The sequence below is a fragment of the Aethalodelphis obliquidens genome, unplaced genomic scaffold, assembly GCF_003676395.1.
Source record: "Aethalodelphis obliquidens isolate GAN/ISIS:26980383/991018 unplaced genomic scaffold, ASM367639v1 scaffold6, whole genome shotgun sequence".
Classification (NCBI taxonomy): Eukaryota; Metazoa; Chordata; class Mammalia; order Artiodactyla; family Delphinidae; genus Aethalodelphis; species Aethalodelphis obliquidens.
This window is the reverse complement of record NW_020837950.1, coordinates 39,326,241-39,350,968: the sequence shown is the minus strand read 5'-3', so window position 1 is coordinate 39,350,968 and position 24,728 is coordinate 39,326,241. Positions and strand designations below refer to the sequence as shown.

The 24,728-nt window shown below is 47.4% G+C and overlaps 1 protein-coding gene across 3 annotated transcripts in view; it reads right to left on the bottom strand.

The window, feature by feature from the left end:
- The window catches only part of STK32B (serine/threonine kinase 32B), a 348,577-nt gene that overhangs the window by 211,323 nt on the left and 112,526 nt on the right, over nucleotides 1-24,728 (bottom strand). For all 3 annotated transcript variants that reach the window (XM_027103382.1, XM_027103383.1, XM_027103384.1), the window contains one exon: nucleotides 16,715-16,866. In XM_027103382.1, the coding sequence (XP_026959183.1) occupies nucleotides 16,715-16,866 (152 nt within the window). The remainder of the gene's footprint in view (nucleotides 1-16,714; nucleotides 16,867-24,728) is intronic.

Below are 24,728 nucleotides of genomic sequence, written 5' to 3'. Positions count from 1 at the left end.
AGACCTGGACAAGTGTCTGAAACCACTTGGTGTTGATGCTTGGCTCCCAGGAGTCCAGTACTTGTGGAGCTCAATGTGAGGTTAACTAATTTCATCACAATTTTAAGTTTAGTCAAGTTGGAAAACCAAAGAGAAGTGAAGAGAACATTTAATTTAGAGATGGATAATAAAATCTTATTAAGGTGGGCTCCACTAATTGGGAATATGGAGCAACTCAGATAGGTAAAACGAAGCATTTGAGGAACTGATTTATAATGTAAGCAAGATTAGACGCATTAATTCCAAACCACACAGGCTACTAATAGGTTTTCAAATATTCAGGAGTACATGGTCACATAGCAACAAAGATATGCTAATGACAAACACTTAATACATTCATTAAAATAGTTCCCCATGGTACCGCTCCTGTGTACACCTTATTAGACTTTCTACTTCCCACACCGTGTTGATGTGCGTGGGCCTGCCTCACTTTGAGCTGCTTTTGCACAAATCACCATCACGCATCCTTAATTAAAATGACATTCACTGCACACCAGATGTTCCCCAGACTTGTGGTTGAGAAGGGCAGCTGAGGCCACCCATCTGAATTTTAACATCCCATAAAGGATCTCCACAAGGCCTGAGACTCCTCTGAGTTTCCCATCCAGACGTGAAACCCGAGACTGGCTCAGGGTTCATCAGAAATCTCATTACTCCCAGTACAGATCTCAAGGGTGCGAATAAAATGGAAATTGTCAGAGTGGTTTAGACTGATTTTCCCTCTCACTGCACCTCATACAAAAGCGCAGAATTCGGAGGGAAAGACAGGATTAGCCACCTCCGTATAAACGCTGTGCACAGCAGGAATTCTAAACCAGCCTGACACCAAGATCTGCCATTGTGGGAATTCCCTGGCGGTCCAGTGGTTAGGGCTCCGCGCTTTCACTCCCGAGGGCCTGGGTTCAATCTCGCAAGCCCCACAGTCCGGCCAAGGAAGAAAAAAAGAAAGAAAATTAAGATTACCATTGTGTCTCCCACAATTTATATTTTAAGCAAATGATCAGGGAAGCAGATAAAGTTTTATAATCATAATAATAGCTGAGTTTGAGATTTAACCATTGTTGGGCACCCTGCCCTCATTTTACATAGATTTTATGAAGTTCCTACTCTGTGAAGTAGGAGTACTCCATCACAGGAAGTGGTTAGGATGACACGGGATAACACATTTTAAAGTGAAACTGACATGCAAAAAGAATGCGGTGCATTTTAGATGTTGCTATTATTGTCATTGTTATTTGCTGAAAAAACAACAACACGTGTTCTACCATGAAACATAATAGTGAGATTTACTCCAGGTGGCATGAGGCACTGTTGATAAATTTAATAATATAATTAACCAGACTTCGAGATCAAAGAAACCAAACACCTAAGCATCTCGATGATTCTTCAAAAGGCATCTGATAAAATTCAAAGTCAACTCCAAAGATAAAAAAACTCTTAGGAAAACAAGAATTAAAGGATAACATCCACAAGGTTATCCATGCACTCAAACAAGGGAACTAGTTAAGAGGTAGAACTGTTGGAAAAGTAGAATATGTTGACTCATCATTCATTCATTTTACCAATATTTCTGGAGTGAATTCTTTGTGATCAAGTGCTGGTGGCCCAGAAATGATGCGTTCATTCTGGAGGAGGAAGTAAATAAACTACTAAACGAATTTAATTTAATTTCTGATGGTGACATATGCTCTGAGGAAAATGATCCAGAGTATTGACAAACAGATAGAAGGGCTGCAGTCATAAGAACCTTCCCGTCACACATGTCCCTCACTGCCTGCAGCAACTAAAGGGATGGCATAGAGTTCAGCCTGAAACCCACCCACCACCTTGCCACATAGCAAAGTGAGACCAAGAGGATGCCAAATGATGAGAGACGGTCAGCCCCAGACAGTGGGTGACCTAGAGCTGGGAGCCTCCTCTCAGCTCCGCCCACAAACCCCGCCCTGCATCACCCCCACAGGCTGATGATGTGCTAAGGCCACAATCTCTGCTGGCCACAATTCTTACTTTTTTCTTCATTTGTTACCTGTCTGCCCCTGCAGGCAACTGAGCCTGTGAGTCCTAATTTGACATGGCTCCTGGTCCCAAGGGCCTGAGGGTAAGGGTCATTTCTCAAGCCCACCTGCTCATAGAAAGAAGCCAACTGAGGTCCTGGCAGATTGAGTCCCTGCTGCTTCTAAAGAGGTTTGAGTGGGGGTAAGGGGATTCATGTCTGCCATGGCGTCTACCATCACTGATCCAGGGCAGTGGAGCTATGTGCTTATCTGAACTAGGACTGATTCCTCACGACATTTTCATTGCCTACATTCCCCACATTAGTTCTTCCTTTTGTTTTCTCGCTTAGTAATATCTTATCTTGAATTTTAAAACATTTGTGTGAGTGGCTTTAAGTAATTTTGGAGCAAAACAATAGGGTAGAAAAGGAATAGAAAGAAAAAGAGAGGGGGAAAAAGAAAGAGTAAGAGAACCCTGCAGAGTGGTACCTGGCTCACGTCAGGTCATCAGCACCCAGTATCATTGAGGATGTGGGCCGTGTATCGCAAGTGTTACCAATAAGATGATCCCAGGTGCCTTTGGTGTGGCACTGAATGCCACCAAATGCAGAGCAAAGGGCTGCTCACTCCAATTCCAATTGCATTTCCATCCTGATTATATCAAGGGGAAGGTCTGGGTTTGATGCCAGCTTCTCTTCAACACTCTCCTACTACCTGTCAATCTCCATTTCAAGCAATGAAAAGACCTGATCTCAGGTTCGCCATCTCGGCAGGCAACAGTATTTAGTTAGAATCTAATGATACTATATATGTTTCATGGTATAAATTCTTAGTGTTGCTTTCTATTTAAGAAAACAGAGGATGGTTTTGTACTCATGGGGTAATACCAAGCTTTCAAGATCAAGTTAATCTAAATAAAAAGTGAGCTGATATAAAAATGTTAAGTCCATAATATGCAGGTGGTTCTTAGGTACGAAGACGATGTACATATCATCATGAGGGACCACTATGGGGTCTCTCCAACCTCCTTCTCCAGGAAGTCACGGAATCAATTTATCACCTGGAAAGTGGATAATCACTTTTCAAGGTCATTTCAACTTTTTTTTTTTTTTTTTTTTTTTTGCTGGTTGAAATGTGCCTGGGGAATGTCAGGTTGCTAGCATTAGCAGGGCATAGAGGAAGGAGAGGTAGCAGCAAAAAAGGGTGGAGTAAACGTGAATCTTACAGAAATATATTTTACAAATGCCTCATTCCCCCACTTCAATGTGAGCCAACAGCCTTAGACCTACTGTAAAGAACACATTGGCGAATCAAAGGTACGTGCCCTGCCAATCAAAAAGAAAACGCACTTCTGCTATGAATTATGGAGAACATAATTAAAAATGAAAGAAATAAAAGGATTTTTGAGATCGAGAAGCATTTAAGTGCATTGTTCTGTTGCTGGGGCACATATGTTTGCATATTAAACTCAGCATGTTATGGGGCTAATTTATCATCCATGCAAAGCGTGTTCTCCTGTGCTAGAAGCCAGGGGTACAGACATGAAAAGGCATGGTCCCCGCCCCCAGGGACCCACTGGGAGAACAGGTAGCTCCCCATTTCTTCCCAAACATCCCTCCCTTTTCCCTCCCATCCATTGAGAGACTACTACGTCCCAAGCCATGGATTGGGTGCAAACATCCAACAAATGGATTATCAAGTGCCCACCTGTGCCAGATCCCGTTTTAGGTACTGGAAACACAGCACATGAGATACACGGGACCCTGGCCTCAGGGAGCTCATATTTATTCTGGGAAAAGTCTGTAAAGTAATAAGCAAACACCAGAGGCAGAAAGGAGCTGAGCTTTCTACGTAAAACAGGGTGACGTGACAGAGAAAGCCCGGGAGCTGGATGAAGCCAATGGTCCAGGACGGCCTCTTGTGAATGAATGAGCCATGACCCTCTTTCGAGATTCTCGGATGGAACGGTCACAGGGCAGACCCTGAGAAGGACCACACGAGAGCACTAGCCGCGTGCTGCAGGGACCCAGAGGAGGAAGCAAGGATTTCTGCTCTGCATGGAGGTGCTGATCAGGGATGTCTCTGGAGGATAAGGGTTTCTGACTGTGGTGGCCTTTGTAGGTTTCCAGTTCAACGTGTCAACAATCCAGCAAAACACATTTGGCTTCTAAGTCCGTAAACATCCTGAAATCTCTTCTTGCACGTGTGTCGGGAACACTGCTCCTCCCGTCACCACCTTTTCAGGATATTTCTCCCAGTTTCACGCGTGACTGATAATGTGGCTGGAAATAAAAAACCCAGTGTCACCTGTGAAGAAGTCGCCCCTGGGAGCCGTGGGTGGGTTTTTGCAGGGCAGGGGCCCCAGGTGAGGGCACCGACCCCTTGGAATACAGAAACGCAGCCAGAAGAGGGACTCACAGAGAAGCAACATGTCCACTTATGATTCCCGATGAGCATCTGCACCAGCTGGACGGCGGCCGAGGCTTCCACGGAGCGTGCGAGGCCGGGAAAGTGGTGGGAGATGCTCAGGCTTTGGAGTGAGACAGACGGGTTACAATACTGACTCCCCAGCTTAATGGTCCGATGATGCTGGGGAGATGGCTCCACCTTACCAGATCTGGGTCTTTTCATCTACAGATCGAGCTAATGATGCTCACTGCATGCCCTCTCCTCTCCTTGCACAGGAAGAAGGCCCATGATCCACTGGGGGCAAGGGGCTGAGAGGTGGAAAGGAGTGAATGAAGTCTAGTCTTGCAGAGGCAAAGTCTTACAGCAGAGAGGAGGGGTCAACACATTGTCAGGGTCACGTTCAGACAGGGCATCAGGAGTCATGGAGGACAGTGATGGTCCACAGAGCTCTCAGGGGTAGCCAGGAAGGCCCTGGGGACCAGGCTACCATGTCGCAGGAGACTGTGAGGGTGTGATGGTCCCCTGGGAGTTGTGCACGGCACAGGTATCCCTGGGGATCCAACAGCAGGAAGAGTGGCCCTCGAGGTCCCTTGTGATGGGTTTTCTAAGAAAATATCACCATTCTGGACTGAGGACCTTGCAAATCTCCACTCTGCCCTTCATGAGCAATGTGGTCTTCCACTGTCATTTCCCATCGCCTCTCAAACAGTTCTCAGGGCAAAAGCACAATGGCCATTTATCAACGAAGCACGCATTCCTGAGAGTCAACAATGACTCTATTATATTCCCTCTACTGTCCAGACATAATTCCTGACTCCCGAGGCCCTGCGAGGCTCCTGGTTCTGGGGGAGCACGTTCAGGCATCCTTTCCTGTCCCCCGTGGTATCTGTCACTGGCCTGGGCACAGCAGTTAACCTGAGTGTGGAACAGAACACTTTTCTTTAACCATGAATGTGCGGCCTCTAGTTTTACGTGTTGAGATGTATTTTCATTAAGCCCGTAATTCTTTGGATTTGATCACACAGTCTGGGTCATTCTGCTCTGCTTCTCAGAGCTGGCTGTGCTTGGGCCCAGTTCTCAGCCCACAGGGCAGGCTGCAGTGGTCCAATCTCACACTCACAGAGCAGGAGAGACAATTCAGGCTACTGGCTGTCATAATGGTTAAGCAGCAAAAAGTCTTCCTTAAATGAAACCAAATGTAGAACATTACGAAACAGGAATGCAGAATGAGGCAGGACAGAGGCCTGATACCTACACATTCAGCCCCATCAGCCCCAAGTAACCTCTAAGGAAGTTCCTGGGTCCCCCAGGGCTCCAGGGAAACCAGTGGATAAAGTCTAAGGCCTTCAGGCCACGGAGGAGAAAACTGTATCCAGAGAAGGAAGGTATCAAATTTCAAGTGAGTGGATAAGATCCCAATGGCAGGTCTCAGTTTTCCCTCTGAAATTCCCACACAATTTCCAAAAACTCTTATCGCATCAGCTTGAAAAATGGAGGTGGTGGAAAGTATAAGTTCTGGGTGAATCCCGGCTCTATCCTGTTAACTGTGGGGCCCTATACAATCAATCACTCAGCTTCTCTGAGCCTCAGTTTCCCCGTGTGTAATAACCCCTGCCATGGTGACTTGCTGTGAGCTTGGTCAGGGAGTCTCCACGATGCCACAAAGGACGCCAAGTTTCCTCTTCCTTTACAATGTCAGTTTCCTGTGCATGTGCACTCCCTTCCCAGCACTTGCAAGAATCTCGAATTGTCCATGTTTTTATAAAGTTATTGGATTTTTGCCTGTCTCCAGTCCAGACTGGAAAAGGGGATGCTCCGCGCAGGTGAGGCCACGCCTATTTTGCTCTGCGCATATCACCAGCACTTAGGACCACGCCCAGCACGCGTAACAGGCGCTTAATAAACAGGCGCTGAATGAACGAACTCGTGAACCCAAAGGCAGTGGGCGCTGGTGCAGAGCGCTAGTCCAATGCACGGTCTGCTTATTTACAGCCCCGAACCCCTCTGAGCCTCGATTGTCTCTCTGCAAGATGGAGAGGCACAGTGGCTCTCGACAAGGCCGTGGGAACAATGAACGGGATGACTCACGTGGAACCCTCAGCACAAGCCAGGTACCCAGCAAGTGCTTAATAAAGGTTCGCTATTAGAACTGCTTCCATCATTACCCGTCAGAATATAAAAGGTCACTTTCCTTCCTCAGCTTCACAGACTTACTCTGGATCAGAGGGAGGGGTGGAAACACCATTTGTTCAGATTAGCAAAATCATTTCTATTGGGTTTAGAAGACTAGAGGGTTCGATCTTGGTTTTGGTTTCCAGGTCAGTGTGGGTCGGTGGGAGTGAAGAACCAAGGTGGCTGCCATATATGGCTCCCTGAATATCACGTGTTGGGGAGGCAGGACATTTATTCATTCAATCCTTCATTCAGCAGGTACTCACTGAGCATCTCTTTGATGCCAAGACATGTTTCTGAGTGCTGGGAAGGAGCAGTGAAAATGCAGACGAGTCTGCCCTGCTGGAGCCCTTCCTTCGTGTGTGTGGTGGGTGTGTGTGTGTGTGTGTGTAGGAGGCATAGAAAAATAAACAAGTTGAATAAGTAAAATGTATCACGTGTTATAGGATGAAAAGTACCATAGCATGTAAAGCAAGGAAGAGGGCTAGTGGGTTAGGGGGGCTGCCAGCCAGGGTGGGGAGGAGCTGATGATTTTAAACTGGGTGGTCAGCGAAAGAGCTCAGATAGGAGGTAACATCTGAGAAAGATCTGCAGGAAGTGAAGGTGTGAGCCCTGCAGGTGTCTAGAGGAAGTGGTCCCAAGCAGAGGAAACACCGGTGCAAAGACCAGGAGTAGGGGTGGAAGCGAGGAGTGGGGATTGGGGGGGGCGTGCCCAGCTGTTGGAAGAACATGGGGAGCTGCCACGTGACTTTCAAAAACTTGAGGAACAAGGGCGCCACAGTCTCCAATTTAATGAAGCTCACTACAGAGGGTAAATGCTTCCTAAATGTATTACGTTCTAATGCAATTTTTGTATCGCTTTGGGATATGAACTTAGCATAAAATTGCTCCTCACTGAGCATCCCTCGTCTTTATCTGCAGTCCTTACATGTATAACCGCATTCACTGCCTTCCACTGGCAATTTCATGCATACAAACTGTGCATGGGATTTACAGGCTATTACACATCCTTCAGTTTTTCTCAGAAGGAAGTATATTAATGTATATCTCGCTAACAAATTATCAATTCCATAGGGCTTTCATTCACTGGTCCTCATGTGATTTGGACTTCACAAAGTCCAAGGAAGGGAGGGAGGTATTATCCCCATTTTAAAGATGAGGAAACTGAGGCTTTCCAAGAATACCATCCTAGGAAGGGGAAGGACCATTTTTTGTCCAGTATCCAACTACTGTATTTCTTCTTTTTAATTCCTCTCAAGCTATCTCTTTCATTGCTTATTCATCTTAGGTTCATGAGGCTTATCCCCGGGCCTGGCTCCCAGAAGTTGGTTTAGGAAGAGCAAAAGCTTTGGTGTTAGATCTGGGTCTATCAGAGTTGTGCTGGAGCTGGCTCATACTGGCTCATGAGAACTGCTGAATTTTCAGAAATTTTATAAGCTGGTCAACATGCTGTTAGCTTGAAATCAACCATGTCTTAGTCTGTTTGTGCCGCTATAATAGAATACTATAGACTGGGTGGCTTATAAACAACAGAAATTCCTTTCTCACAATTCTGGAGGCTGGAAGTCCAAGATCAAGGTGCGGACAGATTTGGTGTCTGGTGAGCATCAGCCTTCTGGCTCACAGATGGTTGTCTTCTTGCTGCGTCCTCACATGGCAGAAGGGGAAGGAGTGAGGGAGCTCTCTGGGGCCTCTTGGAGGGGCACTAATCCCATTCATGAAGGCCCCACCCTCATGACCTAATCATCTCCCAAAGTCCCCCACCTCCAGATACCACGCCATTGAGGGGCTAGGGCTTCAACATACAAATTTTGGGAAGACACATACATTAAGTCTATAGCAGGCCATGATGGGACTATTTGCACCACAGAAATCAGCTGACTCTACAAATCGGGACTTGCTTTTTGTCCTCTTGGACAGCTGTTAAGCATTTCCTGGTACATCGTTGCCTCTAATCCCAGTGCTGCCTCTTGTCAGCTACATAATCTTACACAAGTTATTTAACCCACCAGTCCTCTGCTTCCCCAACTGTACACTGGGGATAAGAACATCCATCTTGTAAGATGGTTCTGAAGATTAACCAGGATAAAACAGGAAAAGAGCCATGTACCATAGGTGATCCATAAAGGAGAGTGTTACCAATATTTTAGGCCTTGATGAAGTGTGGGAAGACTTTAATGATTCCCCAAGGACCAAGTAGAGTCTTTTTTTTTTTAAGATGTTGGGGGTAGGAGTTTTAATTAATTAATTTATTTTTGCTGTGTTGCGTCTTCGTTTCTGTGCGCGGGCTTTCTCTAGTTGTGGCAAGCGGGGGCCACTCTTCATCGCGGTGTGTGGGCCTCTCACTATGGCGGTCTCTCTTGTTGCGGAGCACAGGCTCCAGATGCGCAGGCTCAGTAGTTGTGGCTCACGGGCCCAGTTGTTCCACGGCATGTGGGATCCTCCCAGACCAGGGCTCGAACCTGTGTCCCCTGCATTAGCAGGCAGATTCTCAACCACTGCGCCACCAGGAAAGCCCAGGAGAGTCTTAATTACAGAAAAAACATGTGGGAAGCATGAGGAGCAGTCAGAGAAATGGGCACAAGAAGGTGCCATGTGGGGACAGAAGGTGGGGAATCAGAGGGCCCCAAAGACCACTGGTGGGTCCAAGTGAGTCCCGGCTTTCCCTCTGACCTTGGGCAAACTTCATGCCCTTCCTGATTGACTGCTGGATCGACCCCCTTCACCCACAGGAATTGTCTGATACACCAGGGCCCAACTCCACCCTCCTCGAGCCCTGGAGTTACACAGCATGATCTCTGGCTCCTCATGCATCCCTTTCCACGGTTCAGCGCTGACCCCCTGGATGTCAGAATGCAGCTGGGACATCTTGTAATCCACACTCACCCCCTTCAGAATAACAAACCTAAGAAATCTGCCATCTTGAAAGCACAAACTGAAGTTACCAGTGATGTTAACAAATCTTGGAATAGAAAAGGATGAGAAAAGGACCCTGGATGAGTCAGCATCACCTCTTGTGCCCTTTTATTAAGGGAGTTACCATGCTGATGGAGACTAAAGAAGATGATACTAATTGGAATTGGGAAAAAGCCCATGAGCATTTCCCATCTATGACCTCCAGGACGTGGTGGACATTTGTAACCTCTATAGTTTTTAAGTTACCCAGGACCCCAAAGGACAGTGACTACTTAAGACGGAAGGAAGAGAGCAGGGGAGCAGGGCCAACTGTTGGTTTAAGGTCTGTCCTCTCTCACCTGTAAGCTCTGTAAAGAAGGAGGGTGACTGTCTCACTCATTGTTCTATCACCGATGCCAACACAGGGTTTGGCATGTTGTAGGTCCTTAACAAACACTGAGTGAATTAATTTATTGAACACTGGATGCTAGGAATACAGAGGTGAATAAAGCATGGTCCCATTCCCCAAGTGGCTCACTGCTAATGGAAGAAACAGATGTATAGATGGATAAATGTGACTGAGCTGCTTGGTACTGCAACAGAGTGCAGATGAAAGCACTGCCAGTTGAGGCCTGGGTGGCAATCCTGAGGCAGCTCGATAGAGGAATTGGTGCCTGACCTATAGACTTTAAGAGGCAGTAGTCATAAGGATTCTCTTCTTCTCTGGATTCTTAAAAATTAAGACAGTGCCTGGTACCCAGTAAGAGTCCAATAAATATCTATTTAATGAATGAATACTTGTGGGGGCAGAAGTTCTCAAAGAGAACAAAGGGGAGACGGTGTTCCAGGCAGAAGGAACAGCATGTGCAAAGGCCCGGAGGGCTGATGACAGCAAGATGAATTACAGGTGCCACTAATCAGTTAGTATGGCTGGGACAAAAATGCACCAAGATGGTAGCAGGGGTGGGTGTCAGGAGGAGAGACTGACATAATGTCAAGAGGCCAGGGCATGGAGAGACATCTATTCTGTGGGCTTTGGGGAGTCATCGCAGAACTCTAATCAGAGGGTGGGCTCGGATTTGCACTTTGGTAAGACTTGCCCTGTGCTATAGACTGTGCTTATGTCCCCTCCCCCAATTCATATGTTGAAACTCTAGTCTCCAGTGTGATGGAGATAGAGCTTTTGGGGTAATTAGGTCATGAGGGTGGAACCCTCATGATGGGATTAGTGCCCTTACAAGAAGAGGCAAGAGAGAGCTCTCTCTCTCTCTCTCTCCCCCAGGTGAAGGCACAGCAGGAAGACAGCCATCTCTACACCAGGAAAAGGGTATTCATCAGAACTTGACCATGTTGGCACCCTGATCTCAGACGTCTCAGCCTGCAGAACTGTGAGAAATAAATGTCTTTTAAGGCCCCCAGTCTATGGTAGTCTGTTACTGTGACCTGAGCTGACCAAGACACCCTGTGTGGGGAAAACTGGTGATGGCTGAGTGTTGAAATGCTGGTTGGGAGGTTGTAGCAATATTCAAGGCCAAAGATAATTAGTTTTATGGAAATGAAGCTGCTCAGTGACTGGTGATTATTTGTAAAGGGCTTCTATCCTTCATCAAAGGTCCCTGAGGGACCTTCTGTCTCTATCCTCCCCCCAACCTCCTTTCCTGCCCACTTGCTTCAGACAGATCAGCTTCACCTTTAAAAACCTTACACAGTTTTACTCTAATCAAAGGTCTCAATGCTTAAGAAAAACTAGCCACTAATTTAAGTGATTCTTTCTTGCCTGAGAGTGGCTCATGGAGACCTACGTCTTGACTCAGCCTTTCGCTACTCAGAGAAGGTTCCAGAAACACTTGCTATGAGAACAGTTTAAACTGATTGCAGGTATCTGTTCTCATCCTATCCTGCTAGGTATCCGTCCTCACAGTTAATCCAGAAGCAAACAGGGCAGGGGAGGCGCTGCCTAATTATAAACAGAACATTTTAACAGTATAGTAAATATAGTCAATCTGGTAAGCAGAATTGGATTTTGAAAATACAGTCTGAAAACATAGTGAACTACCTACCCACCACAATGTAATCAGGATAAAAATCTAGTACCGAAATCTCAAGACTCATCTTCCAACAGTCAGCATGTCCTCATGTTCCCTGCTGGAAGAGAAGGCGAGAACTGGTCCAGCCAGCCCCAGACTAACCTGAAAGACGGGTGCTAATCATAGCAACAGCAGTGGAGGTCCCTGATCCAGCGGTCACCTCATGCCTGGGACCATGTGGATGCTTGTTATGTATTCCCCCATTTGGTCCTTATAGCAACTCTATCATGTGGTCATCTTTTCATTTCCATTTTCCACATAAGGAAACTGAGACACGGGGGGAGAATCAGATCTCTCTCGAGCCCTCTGTATTAGTCTGCTCAGGTTGCCGTAACAAAATACTACTGCCTGGGAGGCGGAAGCACTGGAAGTTAGTGTATTCTCACACAGTTCTGGAGACTGGAAGTCCGAGATCAGGGTCTGGGCATGGTCGTGTTCCAGTGAGGGTTCTCTTCCTGGTTTGCAGACAGCCACCTTCTTGCTATGTCCTCACATGGCAGAGACTCGCTCTCTCTCCATCTTCTTACAAGGCCACCATCCTTTCGGATTAGGGTTCCACCCTAATGACCGCGTATAACCTTAACAGCCACCTAAAGATCCTGTCTCCAGATATAGTCATATTGGGGGTTAGTCATATTGTGGGGCGGGAAGGGGGCGGGGAGGCCACACAGTTCCAGAGTAGCCGCTTTGCCTACAAGAGGCAGAGCTGTCATTAGAACCTGGGAGATCGGACCTCAGAGCCAGTGTTGAAACTCTCCCCGCCATCTCTCCCCTCCCCGCCATCTCTCCCCTCCCCGCCATCTCTCCCCTCCCCACCTCTCCAGGGCTCCCGCTCGTGCACAGCCCTCTTCTCTGGGGTGTGATTTTTCATTGCCTTTTTCCTTTGCCCCAGTTGTCTTAAGCCCCAGAGAGCAAAACAGCTTTGCTTCAGAACAGGTGAAAATATTGTACTTGACAACTACACCTGGATCGTCACGGGCTTGGGAGCACCCATCATTCGTTCCTTAGAGGGCAAATTGTCGTGAAAACTAATCAGTGCCCGGCCTTTGCCTTTGCCTTTGCCAGTTATAGAGCATGTCAGCAAAAGAGAAGAACGACAAGGGGCGTAGCCAGGCTTTCCAAGTCTGCGATAATTCACCCTCCGTGTAATGAGATGAAAAGCTGATGTATAATTAATTTAAAGCAGTGGTGTCCTTATGAACCTGACGAGCAATCCCACGCCATGCTCCCTCCTAGCAGGGTAAGGGAGGCAGCAAACAGAAGCCCAGCAGGAGGGGCTCCATGCAGAGAGGAAGGGGGTGTGGTGGGCTAAGCAGGGTAGGGTCAGGGCCTTCTCACAGCAGCCATGGCAGAAGGGTTGTGAATGTGGGCCATGATGCCAGACAGCCTGGGTTCAAGTCCCATCTCCTCCATTTATTAGTGGTGTGACTCAGTTACCCCATCTGTAAAATGGGGACAATAATAATAGGATGATAGTAGGAAACTAAAGAGGCCGTTAGGAGGATTAATAGCAGTTAAAGAAGACACTTATCAAGTGCCTAATAAACGTTAGTGGTATTTGCCTACAAGAACTGGAAACCTCGGGGCACACTGGACGATCTTGAGTTTGAATCGCAATTCCGTTGATTCAGGTAAGATCATGAACTGCGTTGAGCCCTGCTTTACTTCTTTGACAAATGGGGCCCAAACCCCTTGTCCCACAGGGCTGTTATGAAGACTCCAGCACAAGGATAGAATGTCTGGGTGGCAGGTGCCAATCACGTGGTGGGCACAGTCACTACTGTTTTCTGGAAGCAGCTCCCAACCTCCCTCTGCAGATTCCTAAGACTCAGGTGGGACCAACCTCCTGGCCCCTTCCCCATTGCTTTAGGAAGGAGCACATGACCAGGTCAATCACGCCCGTGACCTTCAGCCTCTGCTGTGGCTGTTCAGCTAGTAGAAGTAGGAAAACCATCAGTCAGCATGAGTCGTGGCTCTGAAACACAGCCAGCACAGGGGAAAGCAGGAGATAGAGACCGAAGTCAGCTAGAATTCTAGACTTTTTAGGTATAAAACCCAAGAAATTCCCTTTGGTGTTGAAGCAAGTTTAAGTTTCTGCCCCCTGAGCCACACATATGTAAAGTACTCAGTACTGCCCAGTGAACTAAGGACCCTCTCCTTTTCACTTATAGCTGGAAGGAGCATTCTCTCTCCCTCTCTCTCTCTCTCTCTATCTATCTGTCATCCATCTATTATCATATGTAGGTATACACATGCACACACACATATATACATAACCTCTTACAGTAAACAATATTTTCACTTACAGAAAATATACTGTCATATCTTTTCCTATCAGTTAACTCTCAAAACAGTGCTAGCAGTAAACAAGGTATTATTTTCACCATTAGCAGGTGAAAAATTGAGGCCAAAGAGTTGGAGACTCCAAAATCAAGCAGCAGGTTCTATCCTTTCTTGCTTATGATGGGAATCCAATGCCCTAAGAGGCCAACGTGCACAGGGAGCTTTCCCATTGACCCAGCGCTTACATGGAATTAAAGGGGGTCTGTCATTAATCTGTTGGCATCTTGGAGACCATGAACAGAGCATCGAAAAACGGTCCTAAAAAGGGAGGATGCCGACACATCCTCCCTCCTTCAACACACATCACAGTCCAGATGTACATCCCACGCCCTTACTCGGTCTAAGGAGTCTCCCCTGAAACAGTTCAAGCTCAGAGATCTTCATCTCAGCATTATTTACATTGGCAAGATAATTAGAAACAGCCCTAAATAACCTATACGACAGGTTAGCGGTTAGATGTCTTATTGAACTTCTCCACAGTGGAAGGTTATGTAGCCATTAGAAGTGATTTACAGAAAGTTTGTAGTAAGGAGATAATGCTCCTACTAGACAATTAATTTGAAAAAACAAAATCCAACATTGTTATGCATGGTTTTATATCAATGACAGTTACAGTCATATTGATATGAGAAAAGAAGTATAAAAAGAATTACACACCGAAATGTAATCTGGTGGTGGTAGGATTCTGGATAATTGTTGCCTTCTTATGTATGTCATTTTCTGTATTTTGCAATGAACCTATGTTGCTTTTCTGATTAGAAATGATGCAGCCACAGTGGAAAATAGTATGGAGATTCCTCAAAAAATTAAGACTATAAGTACCATATGAGCCAGCTGTCCCAATTCTGGGTATTTATCCAAAGAATACAAACACATTAATTTGAAAAGCTATTTGTACTCCCACGCTCCTTGCAGTGCTATGTATGTATAATAGTGAAGATATGGTAAACACCTAAGTGCCCATCAACGGACAAATGGATAAAGAAGATGTGGTATATATATACAACTGATTACTATTCTGCCATAAAAATATAGATGAAATCTTGCCATTTGAAACAACATGGATAGAATTTGACGGTTATTATGCTAAGGTAAATACGTCAGATGGAGAAAGACAAATATTGTATGATTTTACTCATATGTGGAATATAAAAAGCAAACAAACAAAAAATAAAGGAACAAATCAGATCAATGAAAAACAAACACGTACATACATACTGAGAATAGAGGAGTGGTTACCGGAAGGAAAGGGATGGGCTGGGGGAAGGGGAGTGAAATGGGTAAAGGGAATCAACTGTATGGTGATGAACGGAAGCTTAATTTTTGGTGATGAGCACACTGTAGGGTATATGGAAGTAGAAATATAATGTTGTACACATGAAATTTATGTAATGTTATAAACCAAATGTCACCGCAATAAAAAATAAATTTAAAACATTTCCTCGTACCACAATCAAAACATGAAGAGGTTTATTGCCCCCAAAAAACTGAAGTGTTTGGGTGGCTGGAGACATGACAAATGCATACTTGCTACCCAGATTCTAGTGTATGACACACAGTATGGCGTTTGCCCACAGAAATGCCCAAGTCTGAGGCATCTGCTGGGCAGACTTGGATTTTCTCAAACAGGACAACTGATGTCCCTCCTTGTCCTATCACCCAGTGTTCAGAGTGCTTCTATATATGAAGGGCAAGAGAAATAATTGGTGATATTAGGGATTCAGGCTAGGCTAGACTTTCCCATCAGAAAGGATGCTCTGAAGATCAAAAGATGCAAAATACAACTGTCAGATTTTGTTTCCTAGAATAGCCTGTCCTCTCCCCTTCAACAAAATCCAGCTCAGGAAACATTGATTAAGTGCCCCCAACATGTCTGAGGCTGTATTAGACTCCCAGAAACAAAGAACCAGGAAACAGTCTTTGTTCTCAAGGAGCAAGTGATTTCTTAGTAAGGACAGATAAATAAACAATAATTTGGGTTCAAGGTGATGCAGGCTACGTTGGGTCAAGCACAGGTCAAGGTGGAGACATGAGGAGTGTTCACCCAGCCTGCGGGGCAGCGAAGGCTCCTCGCCTACGTACCTCGAAAGCTGAACCAAAGGAATGCACGGCATTTGGTCAGAGGAAGCTGGGGAGACAGGAAGGCGGAAGTTTCAGGAAGAGGAGACTTCACATGCAAAGACACAGAGGCAGGGAAACAACCAGCAAAGGGGCAAATCTAGGACACAAATTAAAGCAGAGATGATAGCCAGGGGTGGGAGGGAGAGAAAGTTCCAGAACATGGCTCCTAGCGGGCCTCATCGGCCAGATTCAAAACCTGAATTTAGCATGTCCACACCGGGCAGCCATCCTAAGTGGAGTAAAACGTCAGCTCCTCATGTTCATGGCAAGTCCTGCTTGCCACGAACACTGTGGGTGTAATTTTCTAAAAAAGTTAAATTCCCCTTAGAAGGCTCCATTTGGCATCCTCTTATCACATTCTACATGTGTTCTCGAACATACAAAAACCTTCTCTTCTAAACCGATTTCAATTCTGATTCACCAGGTAAGAGGACCGAATGAAAATTAAGCCTATGTTTAATGATTTCATCAGAAAATGTACTCTACCGATTAGTCATCAGAAAGTGTACCCAACGAAATATTCATAAGAATATGTGAACCCAGAAAATTTCATTTCTTTCTCTCTACAGTACAGAAGCTTCCTTCTAGCAGAGCCGGATTTGCATTTGGCTCCATAATGAGGATTTCACCGGAGCCCTGGATGGAATCACTCACCACAGATTGACCAAAAAAGGATGCTCCAGCCCCTGCATGATCTGGAGCTCCCGGAAGACGTTCCGGACTTCGTCCCTCTCGATACACTTCTGCTTGTTCATGTACTTCATCGCGTACATTTTCTTAGTGTCTCGCTTCTGCACGATGCAGACCTGAGTGACAGCCAAAAGGGAGAATATTCAGGCCAACGTTTCAAAGGAACAAAAAGGCAGCCCCTCACGGCATCCCTACGCCTGGGTTCAAGTCTTGGTTCTGAAATCTTGCTAGTGGAGCAGTGCTGGCTACGCCACAACCTCTCCAATATTTGCAAAATGGAAGAGCTGGACCAGATTCACCTGTTGATCAGGTATTTACACTAAGAAAGTGCTGAAAAAGCAGCTGCACAAACAGGAGGGGGAAGAGGCAGCCCTGCACTCAAGGAGCTCATAGCCTGGGAGGAAAACAGACAGATGCACCAATACCTATGATGCTGAGATACACGTATCTGTGCCTCCCGTGGCCCGCGCCCTCCCCACTTCCGCTCACACCTCACCTCCATCGCCAGCCCCGCTTCTCTTTGACCGACGATTCTGTCTGCCAGCAGAGCCCGCGTTGCTGTAACAGACTGGTGATGCCGAAGAGTGAAGGTCCACAGAAGCAACACTCGGCCCATGCAGGCAGCTGGGGCATCTACACCCCAGACCCCTTGTCCATCCCACGGCTCCCGGAGTTTGAGAGTTTGCCCACAGGGCTAACTGGCTTGACGGCACACCCTTACCAGCAGCCTCCTGCCTTTCCTTCCCTGACTCATTTCCCAACTCACTACCTGTGCCTGCTTCCTCTCCAGGGCCGTTGGGGAGACCCAAACTAAGGCGCAGGGGCCCTGGGGGAGCAAAGGAGAAGTGGTGACAGCAATGGTGGCAGCTCCTGTACTGAGCACTCTACTTTGGGAGACTGAGCAAACTGTCTCCTTGATTATCTCACGTGATCCCCACCAGAACCTTGCGAATAAAGGCTCCACCTTCCCTTGAGCACGAGGAAGCTGCAGCCCCGTGTGCACTAGTTAACTTGTCCAGAGTTCAACAAGCCCCTCGGTGTCAGGACGGTGATTCAAACCCACAACAGTCTGATTTCTGAGTGACGTCCTTACTCACAAGGGGCAGCGCTGGGAGGGGGGACATGCTGTCAGAGAAGGCTCTCTCGAGGCCCTAATGCCAGAGGTTGGGCATGAAAGGATGGAAAGATGGCAAAGGCAAACGAAGAGGCTTTTAGGGGAAAGGGAAGATATAAAGGAGAACATAGAGCCTTAGGACACCCGGCAAGGAGTATGGTGTGGCTGGAAAAAAGTAGCAGGGTGAACACGTCTTGTATTCCCAACATCCTGATGGGGAATCGTATTCATTTCCTCGGGCTGCCATAACAAAGTACCACAAACTGGGGGCTCAAAATAACAGAAATTTACCGTCTCACAGTTCTGAGTCAGAAGCTCCAAATTAAGGTGTTGCCAGGGCCACGTCCCCTCTGCAGGCTCTCGGGGAGGGTCCTTCTTTGCCTCTTCTCATTTCTGGGGGTTGTTATCAATCCTTGATGCCCCTTGCTAGCAGCCACATCACATGAATTTGGGGACAGATACTATGCAACCCCGTACAGTAAGTAGTTTTATTACCCTCCCTTGACAGATAAAGGAAGAGAAGCACAGAAAGGTTTTAGACCTTCCTCACACCTCAGGACTCAAACCCAGGCTCTCTGCCTTCCCAGGACGCACCAATGATGCATCCTCCCTGGGAACAGGCCTGTGATAGAAAACACGAGGGATATGGTTACGGGCCTGGGAATTCGGTGTTTTCTCTGGGCGTCCCAAGTTGGTCTTCTGTTGGAAATTGGACCCCTTTTGCTCCGACGTGCTATGAATCTGAGGCAGATACAAGACGGTACGGAAAAGCCTGAATTCCAATTCCCACTCTGGTTCTTGCTGCCTTTCTGAGCTTCTGTCTCAGCATCTGTCTGAACAGAGTTATCAAAGCCCACCCTGCCCCACTGGGGTGAAACTAAATGAGACCAAGGAAGTGGGAGTGCCCGGCTGTGTCTGGGGGATGATAAATGTCACCCGAATCTCAATGCCTTAAGAAGCACATTTCATGAAATCTCCAAAAGAATGCTTTTCCAGGCAGTACGATTAGTGGCATGAGGTTGAAGGCCCAAGAACTTTACCAGTGAACTTGAAAATATAAAACCACAGAAGGCAAAGGTGTGCTGGACAAAAGCCCCTTGGGGCCCTGGTTCGCAGGAATCTGAAGAGAGACTTCCAGAGCCCTGAGACCCACGTCCGCAGGCAGACACACAGGGGGCACATCATTCCACTAATTAGGGTTTCTCATCTCTCTCACTCCTCATTTGCCTTCTCAGAAGAGATGTGGAGTAGACACGGTCTCTGCCAGGGCTGGGAGCCCTGAAATCCAGTTGGCTGCATCATCTCGAAAAGCTGAGTCTGGGCAATGCCCCCGTCAGAGGAAGACCCCTCCCAGCCCCAGCTCTTGTTGGTATGACTGACGAGGGGCAAAGGTGCTGAGAGATGGCTCTCACCTTCTGGGGCAGGGTAGGGGGGTGGGCGGGAAGGAGGAGGGTGACACTCATAGCAGCTCGGAGACAGCTCAGGAACTAGCAGAGACTCTTCAAAATGGGATTAGAATTCTGGCTTTCAAAGCAGAGCTCAGGATTTGAATAGGGTTTGGAGGTCTGACTTTGGGTACCAGATAAGGAAGAGAGGTTGGTACAGGACGTTGCCTGGAGCTTGAAGGCTTGGATTTACAAGTCAAAGAAGAGGTTGAGGCCTGGGGTCTTGGCCAGCTCCATGCTGATGAAAAGGTGTGGCTGGCAATCTGTACACCTTCTTTGGAGAAATGTCTATTTAGGTCTTCTGCCCATTTCTGGATTGGGCTGTTTGTTTTTTTGATATTGAGCTGCATGAGCTGCTTGTATATTTTGGAGATTAATTCTTTATCAGTTGCTTTGTTTGCAAATATTTTCTCCCATTCTGAGGGTTGTCTTTTCATCTCGTTTATGGTTTCCATTCCTGTGCAAAAGCTTCTAAGTTTCATTAGGTCCCATTTGTTTATTTTGGTTTTTACTTCCATTTCTCTAGGAGGTGGGTCAAAAAGGATCTTGCTGTGATTTATGTCATAGAGTGTTTTGCCTATGTTTTCCTCTAAGAGTTAAAGGATGCTCAACATCATTAATCATTAGAGAAATGCAAATCAAAATCACAATGAGGTATCACCTCACACAGGTCAGAATGGCCATCATCAAAAAATCTACAAACAAGAAATGCTGGAGAGGGTGTGGAGAAAAGGAAACCCCCTTGCACTGTTGGTGGGAATGTAAATTGATACAGCCACTGTGGAGAACAGTATGGAGGTTCCTTAAAGAACTAAAAATAGAATTACCATACAACCCAGCAATCCCACTCCTGGGCATAAATCCTGAGAAAACCATAATTCAAAAAGACACATGTACCACAATGTTCATTGCAACACTATTTACAATAGCAAGGACATGGAAGCAACCTAAGTGTCTATCGACAGATGAGTGGATAAAGAAGATGTGGCACATATATACAATGGAATATTACTCAGCCATAAAAATAACGAAACTGAACTATTTGTAGTGAGGTGGATGGACCTACAGTCTGTCATACAGACTGAAGTAAGTAAGAAAGAGAAAAACAAATACCGTATGCTAACACATATCTATGGAATCTAAAAAAAAAAAAAGGTTCTGATGACCCTAGGGCCAGGACAGGAATAAAGACGCAGACGTAGAGAATGGACTTGAGGACACGGGGTGGGGGGGGGGGGGGAAGGGTAAGCTGGGACGAAGTGAGAGAGTAGCATTGACATATATACACTACCACATGTAAAACAGATAGCTAGTGGGAAGCAGCTGCATAGCACCGGGAGATCAGCTCGGTGCTTTGTGACCACCTAGAGGGGTGGGATAGGGAGGGTGGGAGGGAGACGCAAGAGGGAGGGGATATGGGGATATATGTATGCATATGGCTGATTCACTTTGTTATACAGCAGAAACTAACACAACATTGTAAAGCAATTTTACTCCAATAAAGATGTTAAAAAACAAAACAACAAACAAAAGTAAAAAGACAAAAAATAAAAGAAAAGGTGTGGCTGGGATCCCTTAACTTCCTCCTCTATACACTGAGGGCTTGAATCTATTTTCTAAGGCATCTTAGAAACACTCTATGTTTCTCAGGAACACAGAGCTGGACGCGGGGTCTGGAGAGCTGGGCTCTGCTCATGGCCCTCTTGCAGGTATCCCTGGCTCCTCTGCCCTTGCTTCTTCACTGGCCAAGCAAGGCAGGTAGCAATGGCTGACTCAACCTGACCAGGGGACAGAGAGGCTAAAATGAAAAAAAGACCGAAGACAAGTCTAAGGCACTGAGTAGAGACAAAGGTCTGCTAGGAAGTCTCAGAGACACAGAAAGAGTTTGGGTTCTCGGGTCACTCTGAGCGGGGCTTATATTCCAGTTCTTTGCTGTGCAACCACCCTCTCTGAGCCTCAGTCTACTCATCAGTAAAATGGGGGTGGTTTGTTCTTACTCCAAGGGCTGTTGTGAGGACATGGGAGGGGATGCTGTGAAGGGCGTGCTGTGGTGCTGTCATGTTGGAGGTACCGAGTGGAGGTGAGTTTTCTTTACTTCCCGTAGGGTTATGGACATTTAATGCTCCCGGGACAGAGGCCTCTCAGCAAATGCAGTTATTATTGTGATTACTGGTACTGTCATCACAACCATCATTAAGGACTTATCTGAAGGCAGGGCAGGGTGCTGGGAGGGAGGCATGCTTCCCAGGACACACGGTCCCATGGCTGGAGCTTGGGGTGACATTTCTTACTGGCTTGCCAGGGTGGCTGGAGCCAATCCCTTCACGTTGCAGACCCAAGGAAGTTGGGACAGGTGGGACCAGCCCTCAGGCTCTCTGTCAGGCAGGATGACTGTGGCACAGGGAATGCAATGCACAAAACCAAATAGGAGGGGACAGGCAGGCTGTAGTCCTGGTTGAACAGTTCTGACCCCCTCAGCTTGTGACAGAGACTTTATTTGGTTAAAGGGTCTTTGCAGATATAATTAAGGCTCTCAAGATGTGTCATCTAGGATTAGGGCGGGCCCCAAATCAACCAGTGTCTTTATAATAAGAGAAAAGAAGGCAGAGATTGGAGAGATGATGCATCTTTAAGGCAAGGAAGGCCTAGGATAGCCGCAACCCCAGTAGCCAAGAGACAGGCCCGGGACAGATCCTTCCCAGAGCTTCCGGAACAGTGGAGAATAAACCTCTGCCGTTTTAAATCACCCCGTGTATTAAAGCAGCCACAGGAAACTAAGACAGTCTGTAAATGTCCATCATGGCCATTGACTTCTGGCTGACCAACTCGGCCAGGCACCTCTGTGATCCTTCCTGTGCAGTGCGTTTCATCTGAGCCCCGCAGGTCTACAGTCAGGTGTCCATAGAGCCCAGCAGAGCGTGTGGCCCACACAGGTGCCCAGGAAACATGGGCTGGTGGGGAGCTGAGCACTGCTGAGCCTGGGACCCAACCCTGAGCCCTGAGTGCATTAACTCCCAAATCAGCGCCCGGGACTCCACATTCCAGCCCGATCCCCTGGCCTGTGTCCTCTCCCCCTAAGTGCCTGTGACCAGAGTGACTGCTGGTACTTAGAGTTAGTGCTTGAGATTTCAGAGGCGGGAACATTTCACCGTAATAGCTTCGTCACCAGCAGCGTCTCCTCGGCTCTGGTCTCTGCACATGTCCTTCTGCCCAGTGGGAACTTCCCCAAAATGAAAGACTTGAAGCCCTGCAGGGGCTTTCTTTCACCTTCAGGAAGTGTTCAAGGTCTGTGTCTTGTCATTCAAAGTCCTCCGCGCCTCCGTCACCTCTGACAGGCAAGTGCGTGCTCACACCACACAGAGACATACGTACCACACACATACACATACATACACACACCACACACACATATATACACATACACACAAATACACACACATACACATACACACACCACACGCGCACACATCCCCTTCATGCCAGCTACCTCACCCCCCTTAGAATTTCTTTAAAGAGTTTCTCCACCACCACTGCTTTCTCCCCTTCTCACTTCCTCCCTGGCCCATGACCCCCTCCCTCCCGCTCACCCACCAGCGCTGTCTCTGCTCATTCGTTACTTTCTGTAGGAGGCTCCCTTTTATTTCGGGGGGGCTGCCTCAACAGCCTTCCCAGTGGGCTCCCACAGCCCTATTTCTACTGGGCTGCTTCCTACACTGGATCTGCCCTGTTTACTGACTGACAGGCAGACCCCAGGCACCAGGAAGGCAGGAGCCATGCTGCCTGGTGCCCTATGGAAGCCCGAGCTTCCAGAGGCTCAGACATGTGAACTTGTCACCTTGGCCCCTGACCCCCAGCACGAGCATGTTCTGTTCCCTCTGCTTAGAATACCCTTCCTACAGGCCGTCCCCTGCCTCACCCCTTGCGGGCATCACCATCTCCTGACCTGAGGGCCACCCTGACCTCCAGGCCTGAGCGGGAGTCCACAGAGGCGCTGGAATTTCAGTTAAGACAAGGCCCACCAGGCCCTGTGTGCTCGAGGGAGGTGGGGTCCTCCATGCCTGGACTCACAGCAGGAGGGCCTGCCCGTCCTCCCAGCTCTGAAGCCCAAGGCGACCCCGTGACGGAGGGGATCTGCTAAAACTAAAGCAGCATCTCCGCCTCCTGGGCTCAGGACAGGTGTTCCAGAGGCAACGTCAGCCCTCCTCACCAACAGGCAGCTCTGCCCACATCCTGGGAGCCTTCAGAACAGAAGAGGCGGGTCCCCAGTGGCCCCAGGGCTCCTGAGCAGGTCAGCACATAGCGCTTTCCACTAGAAATCACAGGTAATGAGCCAAGGGATGAGCAATTTGGCCAAAGCCACCCAAGCTGCTGACAGGCAAACACCCAGTTAACGCTCCTCATTAGACTAATTCAATTAGGACACCTGATGTTATCATTATTAATTACAATTTATTGGCACAGATAAATAAATGCTAGCGAGCATGGATTTCAGGCGATTTGCCGTGAGAATGGCACGTGTCAAGCACACTGTGCATCAGGAATTTGGGAACTGACCCCAATTCAGCAGAGAAGGGGTAGGGATGCGTGCTGAGAACCTCCATCACACCAGCACCTGGTGGTCCTCAGCCGGATCTTACCTTCAAAGCACTGATGGCCTCGGTTCTGTGGCACCCCCAGAGGTCTGCGAGGGTCCTGGGATGTTGTATTTTGTAAAAACTCCCTGGGGGGAGTCTGATAAGCAGGCTAGCTGAGAATCACTTTGCTGGATTCTTCAGGAAAGTCCTTGTCTGCCTGCATCTTCAGTGACCCTGATGGTCAGGACTGTAACCCTCACTTTTCAGCTCAGGCAAGCCAAGCTCTGGGGGGACAGGTCACCCAGAATCAGAGAAGCCAGAGCTGTGCTGGTAACCCAGAGCTGTGCTGGTGCAAAGGCTGGCTCTGCCCTTCCACGGACCAGCCTGGATGCCCTTTCTCACCTCAGTTGACCTTCTCTGTGCTTCCCACCCCACCCCCAGCTTGAGGACACTTAGCAGATGCTGTTGACTGATGCACAGCTATAGGGCGACATTAACGGACACTGGTTATGCTCACAGGAGCAAGATTCTGGGAAACAACCAATTTAGGGAAAAGCAAAAAAAAAAAAAATTAAGATTAAATAAGGTCACTAAAAAAGAGTGATCATGCTAGGTACTGCTGTTCAAATATCCTTATCTGACAAGAAGACTGTCTTTGGCAGACAATGATTGTTAACTACCCAAATGCATCCTCCCTCTTCTTCCTTTTGAATAGGACAATTTTCTTCAAGGAGGCAGTATGATCCATTAAATACTCATTTGCAGCCAGAAGTAGCCATAGTTCTTGCCAATGAAATATTAGTCTGCTGTTGGCTTCTAAGAAAAGTCTTGCTTTCTGAATAAAA